At 36.2% G+C, this 10,717-nt stretch overlaps 1 protein-coding gene across 1 annotated transcript; it reads left to right on the forward strand.

Moving 5' to 3' along the window:
- The first annotated feature begins 42 nt into the window (after positions 1–42).
- Positions 43–9,807, forward strand: mrps10.S (mitochondrial ribosomal protein S10 S homeolog). Its single transcript, XM_018232431.2, has 7 exons — positions 43–177; positions 1,444–1,508; positions 4,003–4,069; positions 5,117–5,256; positions 6,839–6,947; positions 7,245–7,334; positions 9,399–9,807. The coding sequence occupies exons 1-7, from the start codon at positions 115–117 to the stop codon at positions 9,480–9,482; spliced, it is 618 nt and encodes a 205-aa protein (XP_018087920.1). The 5' UTR covers positions 43–114; the 3' UTR covers positions 9,483–9,807.
- Positions 9,808–10,717: the final 910 nt, after the last annotated feature.

Here is a 10,717-nt window from a genome sequence, read left to right on the forward strand (position 1 = left end):
GAATTGCGTCAAGTTAGGGAAGACCTAGTAGGACTGTAAAATGTGAGCACACGGAACTGCCAGAGAGGACATTGTTGCGTACGGAAACGACGGAAGCCGAAGAGCATTAGCAACATGAGCGCACGAAGGGGATTTGTCCTTCTGAACCAATGCACGCTGAATGTTTTAAGATATCAGGTAACTATGGCCGCGTATTATAGGCTGATTATTGTATGATACTGGCATCGACCCCGTTTGCTTTATTGGGTGACCTACAGTAGGATTACAACGTACACTGTATAGAGAGCAGTGATTCTGCAATTCCAGCGTAGCTCTTCTGTGTGTTAAAGGAACAGTAACCCCCAAAAATGAAAGTGTTTTAAAGTAATGAAAATATCATGGAGCGTTGCCCTGCACTGGTAAAACTGATGTGTTTTCTTCAGAAACTCTACTATAGTTCATATAAACAAGCTGCTGTGTAGCAATGGCGGACATTGAAAAAAGACTATCTGGCACAGGTTAAATAGTGGATAACAGGTAACACCATTATGTTCTACAGAGCTTATCTGCTGTGTAACCTGAGCCTTTTTTCTCCTTTAAATGGCTGCCCCCATTGCTACACAGCAGCTTATTTATATAAACTATAGTAGAGTTTCTGAAGCAAACACACAAATTTTACTAGTGCAGGGCAGCACTGCGTTATATTTGTATTACTTTAAAACACTTTAAATTTTTGATGTTAATGTTCCTTTAAAACTAGGGATGCACCGAATCCAGGATTCGGCCGAATCCTTCTGCCTGGCCGAACCGAATCCAAATCCTAATTTGCATATGCAAATTAGGGGTGGTGAGGGAAATCTCGTGACTTTTTGTCACAAAATAAGGAAGTAAAAAATGGTTTCCCCTTGCCATCGCTAATTTGCATATGCAAATTAGGATTCGGTTCGGTATTCGGCCGAATCTTTCACAAAGGATTTGGGGGTTCGGCCGAATCCAAAATAGTGGATTTGGTGCATCCCTATTTAAAACAGAGACACACGCTCAGATTCTGGCAGATTTATTCGCCCGGCGATAAATTGCATGTTAAATTAAGAATAATCTCCACAAACTGCCTCCCGCCGGCTAGAATCGAAATCACCGGCAAGATGGCACTTGGAGCGCTTCGTTTTCCAAAGTCGCCCGAAGTTCCCTCGTGAGCCAACTCGGGGACATCGGAAAATGAAGCGCACCGATTGTCATTCCACCGACGATTTACATTCTAGCCGGCAGAAGGCAATTCGGGGAGATTAGTCACCCCGAAGAAGAGGAGATTTGTCGAAGGGCGTGTGTTTGACCTTAAAATAAAACCCACCAATAGCTGATTGATAAACAATGGGATTTAGTGCTTGGCAATTTGCAAAACAGACTATACATGTCTAAAGATGCTAATTTACATGTCACATGTTACATTTTTCTTCACTGAAGGCCTTACGGACAATATCATCCCACTTCTCTACAGTCTCTGGCATATCTAGATACAGTCACCTACTGTAAGTATTTCACAGAATACACAAAATGACCGTGTGTGACTATACACTGTATTACAACTCTACAGGGAGCAAAGGAAAATGGCTACATGAGTTTTAGAAAGATGTTTATTTACATTCTATGCATAAACATGTTTATTTTGATGCTCTCTCTCTCTCTCTCTCTCTCTCTCTCTCTCTCTCTCTCTCTCTCTCTCTCTCTCTCTCTCTCTCTCTCTCTCTCTCTCTCTCTCAAAAGAAATTGTATCAACATCTACCTTTGTAGACTTTCTTGTATACTTAACTACTGGGAAGTCCATTATTAGAGAGAAGACACTTTCCCTCCTATATCCTAATCCTCTTACTGTTTATTTAAAAAAATTGGATGTATAAAGGTGTGTAGTGGAATTTAATCCAATCTGTAGTTCGCGAACACTTGTGAACAGGATAACAAGATTTTCAACAATACAGACAACAAAGCAAAAATTAAGTTAAAAAAAATCTTGACATGCTAATAAATTTCTTGGAAAAGCATGGCTAAGGCCAATGAGTGTTGAATAATTTCTGCTTGTACATTTTTGCTTTATGTGGACTTCATCCAGGCCATGGCCATATGCAGGCACCTTAACTTACTCTGAATCTAATTCTAAAATACATTCCAAATGAATAATTTACACCACCTCTGTGTTTCTTTCACATACATAAACCTCCTATACATCCTATCCATATCACCGCTCTATAAATATGAATTTCCTTTGTCAATTGATTCAGCTCAAAGGCTTTTTTTGCACAGTGTCCTGACTTCACTATTACTTTCTCTGAGCTGATTGTTGTGAGAGCCACATGCAATAATGAAACCTGTCCTTCTCTCACAGCTTGTTAGCTTTTTCAGAAATTTAAGTGATACATAGAAACCTTTTTAACTAAACAGGACTGTTTATGTGAAATGTTAGTCGGACAGTTGTGCAAATAATTGACAAATTATATCTAATGTTGTTACCTTTATTCTCTAATCATATTAATAATACTGCCAAAACCTGACGTTTCTTTCTCCGCAATATAGCCAAGATACAAACAACAGGCAAAACACTAATCCATGCCCTTTTCTTATCCCATTTAGACTATTGCAATCTCCTTCTAACTGGTCTTCCTGACTCCCATCTCTCTCCCCTCCAATAAATCTTAAACTCTGCTACCAGGATGCTTCTGCTCTCTCCTAAAGTGAACCTGCTCAACCCCAACTAAAATCCTTAGCATGGCTGCCTGTTAAGCAAAGGATAACATATAAAACCCGTCTACTAACATTCAAAGCCCTTCACTCCTCTGCTCCTCACTACGATCCTGGTTGTCTTCTCCGCTTTTCTCAGAGCCACCTTCTCTTCACACCATCCACATCCACTGCCACCTCTCGTCTCAAACCCGTCTATCTTGCTGCTCCTTACCTCTGGAATTCCATCCCTGAATTCCTCCGTAAGAAATCCTCTCTTAATCTCTTCAAGAAAAAACTAAGTCTTCCACTTATAGTGGGAAGGAGGTCCCTGCCCTGTAGAGCTTACAGTCTGTCTCTTACTTTATATATATATATATATATATGTATATGTATATGTATATGTATATGTATATGTATATGTATATGTATATGTATATGTGTGTGTGTGTGTGAATAAATGGATGCACACCGGTGTGCATCCATTTATTCACATTCTTATATGAAAGCGCGTTTGGATAGCACCTGGGTTGGATTAATTTTTCCTGAATGGTGTGCTGAGATCCAATTGGACATTATATATATATATATATATATATATATATATATATATATAGTTCACTGAAAAAAACCGCATCAACCAGGTCTTAGTATGAAAAAACAAATATCAAAATTTCAACAATAAAGTTTGATATTTGTTTTTTCATACTAAGACCTGGTTGATGCGTTTTTTTTTCAGTGGACTATGTGATTGTTATACATACAGACTTACATTCTGTTACAAGGCTATGCAAAACATTTGTTCTGTATTTGGCATACCAGAAAATAGCAGAGAAATGAATTCTCAATTCCTGAAAAATAGGAATAATAGAGTGGATCAAGCTATCCCCATCATGATGAAAATCTGAGTGAGCCACATGTTTCAATTCCCAGCCATCAGATTCCACGGGAGCAGTTAAATGCCTTTGGCATATATACAGACACATACAGTTCTCAGCTAATCAGACTTTCCTCTATGTCTAATAAGTACTGAGATAAATCCAGACAGATTTTGATTTTATGGAACAATGAATTGGCAGCTCATCTGCCCATATGAGCGTACCTTAAAGGATGTCTTAAGATTCTACAACTTCATGAAGCGTAAATGTTAGCAGTGTTTTTCTGCTCATCTTAATAAGTGTATTTTCATATTTGTTGTAACACCATGTAACCTGTATATGTCTGTGTTTCATAATAAATAAAATAAATAATTTGACTGCATGGAATTGCTTTGAATGTTTTAAATGAAAACAAATCCCATTTGTTGTTTAGATACAGTGGAAACACACTTTCTGCCAGGATCCATTCAGAAGCATTTCAATCTAGAGTAAAAAACTTGGTATGTATGTGTTTATTAATATTAATCTTTTGCGCAGTTGTTCTGTCATATTATCCTTTGTTTTGGCTTAAAGAACCTTTTTAGTGTCCTGCAGCTAATAGAGATATAAAAGTTAACTATTTCCTGTATTTGTACATTTAGCCTCCCAAGCAGATAGTTGTGATTGCTTGGAGATGGTAGCAGAACAATATCCAGAGGGCTGCAGAGTATGCAATGATGCTACTTTTTGTTATTTCTGGTTTTAAGCTTATGGGGAAATACTTCTTTTTTTTTTTATTTATTTTTTTTATTTATAATAATTGGGTGCACATGCTGTTCCCAAGGCATTTTATAAAAAGAGAAGAATAATGATTTATTCAGTGTTGCAACATAATTTGGAAGGTGCAGGGAATTCCATGTTTCACTGACAGAAGTTGGGATGCATTGAATGAGAGGGCAGCATATTTTTGGTTTTTTTCAATAATTTACATCATTCACAGATGGACAGGATATGTTTTTAATGGTATGCAGGACCTAATACCCTCTGCCATTTGTAAAAGAGAGAAATTATTTCCTATTTTTTTTTTTTTTATGGGTTTTTTTTCATGGTTGTCTGCATTTTTGTTGGATAGCTTGTCCTTCTCTCCTATAATAAGCTAAAAACAAAAATGACATATCTCCATAGACTTTTGAAATTAATGTCTCCAAAACTGCTTGCATGTAATATATTTTCACCAAAAATAAAAATTTGTTTTTGCAAATGAACTTCACATTGGTTAGAATTCTCTTAACATTGACCTCTTGTGTGTTTCATTATCTATGTCACCTCCTCCATACTAAACATAATAATTTATTATTTCATATTTATTGAGGCTGGTTTGCTAGCTTGTTTTGGGTAGATGTATAATAGTTTCTTGATATGACATCCATCTCTTTTTAGGATGAGAAGCAAAAATTATTTCTGCAGATGTAACTTCCATTTTTTTATGTTTATATGTTCTTTTTATGTATTACTTATATCTTACAAGTATATAATACAGGTGTTGTATAATATTTCTTTCTATAAAGATATCCACTACAGATGAACCGGACACATTATACAAGAAGATAGAGGTGCTGGCAAAATGCCATGACAAAACTGTGCTTGACAGTTATGAATACTTTGCTGTCCTTGCTGCCAAAGAACTTGGGATTAATGTGGAAAAAGTGTAAGTTTTAAGACAAGGGCGTGACTGTAATTATTTCATTATGCAATTGTTTAAGACTTTTTGACATTTCCCACATGGTATACATGTAAAAGTCTAGTATTCCCCCATGTTGTTGGCTATTAAATAACCTGAGTTTATTGAGCAGACGTATTAATATAGCTGCTAAATTGGGACCACTTGGATCTGTACTTTTTATTTGTAGTAGTCCTGTTGTATAGAACTGCTTAGTACCTGTAATTTTACCATTTACAACCTACCGTATATACTCGAGTATAAGCCGAGGTACCTAATTTTACCTCCAAAAACTGGGAAAGCTTATTGACCCGAGTATAAGCCTAGGGTGAGAAATGCAGCAGCTTCTGGTAAGTTTCAATCAAAAAATTGATGGTTTCTGCTCCCGTTGGAGGTGCTGGCGTCTCATTTTTGGATGCCGGCGACCATTCTTGGACGCCGGCGAATATTCTTGGAGACTATTCTTGGACGCCGGTGACTATTCTTGGACGCCAGCGACTATTCTTGGACGCCGGCGACCGTTTTTGCGCTTGACCCGAGTATAAGCCGAGGTAGAGTTTTTCAGTGTATTTTGGGGGCTGAAAAACTCGGCTTATACTCGAGTATATACGGTATGTTAGTTAATCAGCCCCACAAAAAGAAACGGTTGTCTATCAAAAGGATCATTTGTATATAGAGAGGTGTTTTTTATTTTTATTTTTTGAATAGCCGATAATGTGAAAGGGATTTTGATTTGTTTTGTTTATTTTCTGGAGCAATTTTTTTTTTAGTAATTCCCCTTAGAGACTAGCGGTAATTTAAAGGGATAACTTCTCCACAAGAGATAAAGATGGGGTGGCATAATGTTAAAAATGCCAGTTGTTGCCCTATTTATACATTTGAGGGATATGGAGGACATTGCAACGATGTGTTGCGTAGATGTCCTAATATGCTCTTTCTCTATAACTTCTGAAGAATGAATAATAGCCACTAGGAGTGTTTTCACTTGCTTTTAATCTCAGCACTTTATAATTGAGCTAATAAGTTATGTTGTAATGACCTCTTCTCTTTTTCCCTTATGCAGTTTAATGGTAGTCTATAGCAATAACTGTGATGTCTCCTTATGTCTTCTTGCTTAGTGGTAAAAAGGGATAATGCTTTAATTTAAATCAGTTTTTTTTTTGGCACAGGATGAAATACTGTACGTTGACGGAGGAATTTTCTATGGGGGGGGTAAAATTAAAAATTAAATTTATAAAAAAAGTGAAAAAAAATTAAAAGTGAAAGTTATAATTTCACCTTTTTATATTTCCAGACACGTGCAAAGTGAGAACAATAAATGCATAGTGACCCTAGTGACAGCTTTTGTTTGTTTCCAAAGCAAATACTTAACCCCTGTCATGTAGTATGAAGCAGCTGTCACAGCTAAAATAAAGCTTATGGAACTATATTTATATTTGTATTCTCACAAATGTATTGTGTTTTCCTGCCTTGTCCTGCAAAATTATTGTATCTGATATATTGGTATTGTAAAATTACAGCTTGAGTATTGTAAAGATTATGTATAGCATCACTTGTTTGCTTTTTGAAGGCATGAACCAAAGAGAAAAATTGAAAGATTTACCCTTTTGAAGTCTGTGCACATTTTCAAAAAACACAGAGCGCAGTATGAAATGAGGACGCATTACAGGTGCTTTGAAGTAAGTGTAAAACAAATATTTTTGAAATGCAACAGGATCAGTTTTTAAATTATTAGTCGGTATTGCAGAATGGTTGTCAATCAATGCATGCTGCAAACTTCCAGCAACCTGCAGCCCCTTCATCGCAAAGTTTCACTAAAAGCAAATAATCGCATATCCAGCATCATTTCAGCCCATGAAACATTGTATACATTGCAAAAAAAAAGATAAAATGTGGAATCTTATTAGAAAGAAATGAATAGCTGATTGACCGGTTTAAATTCATTTTATTTTGATTTGTTACACTTTTTATTACAGTTAAAACATTTGACTGGTAGCACAGCTGATGTTTATTTAGAATACATACAGCGGAATCTTCCAGAAGGGGTTGCCTTAGAGATAACGAAGGTAAGCTATACTGTCATCGGAATAACAACTGTGTTGCAACAATGGAAGTGTTGTTTCAGTTTAAAAAAACAGTTACATTAGTTCTGAGCTTGCATGAGTCCATTGGTCCCTATGTACAGTCATATGAAAGCGTTTGGGAACCCCTCTTAATTCTTTGGAGTTTTGTTTATCATTGACTGAGCTTTCAATGTTGCAACTTCCTTTTAATATATAACATGCCTTATGGAAACAGTAGTATTTCAGCAGTGACATGAAGTTTATTGTATTAACAGAAAATATGCAATATGCATCATAACAAAATTAGACAGGTGCTTAAATGTAGGCAACCCAACAGAGATATTACATCAATACTTAGTTTAGACTCCTTTTGCAAACGTAACAGCCTCTAGATGCCTCCTATAGTCTTTGACGAGTGTCTGGATTCTGGATGGTGGTATTTTTGACCATTCATCCATACAAAATCTCTCCAGTTCTGTTAAATTTGATGGCTGCCGAGCATGGACAGCCTGCTTCAAATCATCCCATAGATGTTCGATGAATCAAGTCGGGGGACTGTGATGGTCATTTCAGAATATTGTACTTCTCCCTCTACATAAATGTCTTTGTAGATTTCAAAGTGTGTTTAGGGTCATTGTCTTGTTGGAATATCCAACCCCTGTGTAACTTCAACTTTGTGACTGATGCTTGAACATTATCCTGAAGAATTTGTTGATATTGGGTTGAATTCATCCGACCCTCGACTTTAACAAGGGCCCCAGTCCCTGAACTAGCAGGTGTTTTCTTGGAATGCAGTGTTCTTCTTCCGCCATGCAAAGCGCTTTTTGACCTAAATTTTTCTCATCAGTCCAAAGCACTTTGTTCCAAAATGACTGTGACTTGTCTAAATGAGCTTTGCATACAAAAAGCGACTCTGTGGCGTGAGTGCAGAAAGGGCTTCTGTCTCATCACCCTTCCATACAGATGTTCTTTGTGCAAATTGTGCTGAATTCTAGAACGATGTACAGATACACCATCTGCAGCAAGATGTTCTTGCAGGTCTTTGGAGGTGATCTTTGGGTTGTCTGTAACCATATTCACAATCCTTCGCATATGCCACTCCTGTATTTTTCTTGGCCTGCCAGACCTGGGTTTTACAGCAACTGTGCCTGTGGCCTTCCATTTGCTGATTACATTCCTTACAGTTGAAACTGGCAGTTTAGACCTCTGAGATAGCTTTTTGTAGCCCTCCCCTAAACCATGATACTGAACAATCTTTGTTTTCAGATCTTTTGAGAGTTGCTTTGAGGATCCCACGGGGTCACTATTCAGAGGAGAGTCAAACAGAAGCACAACTTGCAATTGGCCACCTTAAATACCTTTTCTCATGATTGGACACACCTGCCTATGAAATTCAAGGCTTAACAAGCTAATCCAACCAATTTGGTGTTGCCAGTAATCAGTATTGAGAAGTAACATGCATTCAAATTAACAAAATTACAAGGGTACCCACATTTTTGCACAGTCATTTTTTCACATTCGATTTAATTTCATACAACTGAATACTGCTTCACTAAAAATCTTTGTTCAGAAAACACCCCAGTACTCAGATGTTCCTGGGAAATGAAAGACATACCACTGTTATCTTTTTTTGTTGAAAGTGGAGTAAATTATTATGCAGGCTGAGAAGGGTTCCCAAACCTTTACATATGACTGTAACTGTTTCTCCTGTTTTCAACACTTTACATTTGTGTTACACAATCCCCCAACAACAGAAAAAAAAGTAAAAGGGCTCTTTAAAGTATGTGCATATATGCTCAGGACCAGTAAAGTCTGTCAAGATGTAGATCTGAATCGGTTATTCTGCTTTTTTTTTTTTTTTTTTTTTTTTTTTTAAATGATTAGTTAAGAGATTGAAAAATGTAACTGAGGCAAATGGAAAAAGGAAACTTTTAAACTGTACAAAAACTGTATAAAAAAAATTTTATGGAAGAAAATTAAAGTATGTGACAACAGTATTTCTCTCTGTTTTAATATAATTGTACCAAACTAACCTTCATTTTTTTTTTTTTTTTATATTTTTTTTAGACCACACTAGAGAAATTGCCCGACCATGTCCGATATCCAGTCTGGGATACGTTGCCTGAGGATGAAAATACAAAGAGTTCTTAAGGGTTCTTACTGTTCTAAAGTTTTTTTTTTTTTTTAAAACGTTCTATTTATAACATTACAAACAAAATAAATGTATGAGCATTCCACTGATTGTATTCAGAAATTGAATACTGTTTTGGAACAAAACTATGAAAAGGAAAAGTCAGTTCAGTGTATCAACTGAAAGCCCAGATATAAAAATACAAAGGTTGGAACGTACCAGCAGAGAGGCATCATCGCAGATGGATATTCTGTAACATAATGATAGACAGGAAATCATAATTATAATCTCCCCCTCTTGTTTGGATTTACCCATTGTCAAAATAAACAATAGAAAATGTTTTAACCTTTTGGTTCATTTTCCTAGGAACTGACAAATGTATGGTCATGCAGAAAAGGTACATGGGACTTTCAAGGTTTCATGTGCAGAGTTTTTTTCCCACAATTCCTGATGCCATTTCAATGTGTTAAAACGCATGCAATAGTGCGTACCCTTCATTGAGAGGGAAAAAAAGTTTATTTACCAATATTTCAGTTCCCTAAAGAGTCCTAGATTTGTTGCTCCCCACAGCTGCTAAAAGTCTGAATTCGAAAAGACTCCATCTAAAACCTTGCGAATTCATGTAAAAGTCAATGGCAGCTGTCCCTTTAACCATTTGAGAATGTTTTTAACCTTCACGAATTTGGGAGTTTAGGGGTGTTTGATGCTGGTGTTCGCTCAAAAATATGAAAAATTCGGCAAGTCAATAAAGTCGTACAATTCATTTTTTTTCTTTTGCATCCGATTTTTTTATTTATTTATTTTTTACCTGAAATATTCGTAAATAAGCCAAATTCCAGAATGAGTGAGGTTGAGTTTGGTTCTGATAAAATATGAGAAAAAAAAAAAAAAAAGTTTTAGTAAATAACCCTCTAGATGTTGAATTTTATCTTCATGTTTTCAAGATCAAACACATGTTGAGGGGCAAATTTATCAAGTGTTGAATTTCGAGGGTTAAAAAACCCTCAAATTCGACCCTCTAAGTAAAATCCTTTGAATTTGAATATCGAATTTGAAGGATTTTAGTGCAAAATGTTTGATCGAATAAAAATCGTTTGAACGATAAAATCGGTTGATTCGAACGATTATAAGCGATCGATCAAATGATTTTTATTCGATAATATAAAGTGCCCAAAACCTACAATGTCCCCATAGGCTAACATTCAATTCGGTAGCTTCTATTTGGCGAAGTATTGAGTCGAAAGATTTTTTTAAA

This window comes from Xenopus laevis, chromosome 8S (assembly GCF_017654675.1).
Source record: "Xenopus laevis strain J_2021 chromosome 8S, Xenopus_laevis_v10.1, whole genome shotgun sequence".
In the NCBI taxonomy this organism is placed as follows: Eukaryota; Metazoa; Chordata; class Amphibia; order Anura; family Pipidae; genus Xenopus; species Xenopus laevis.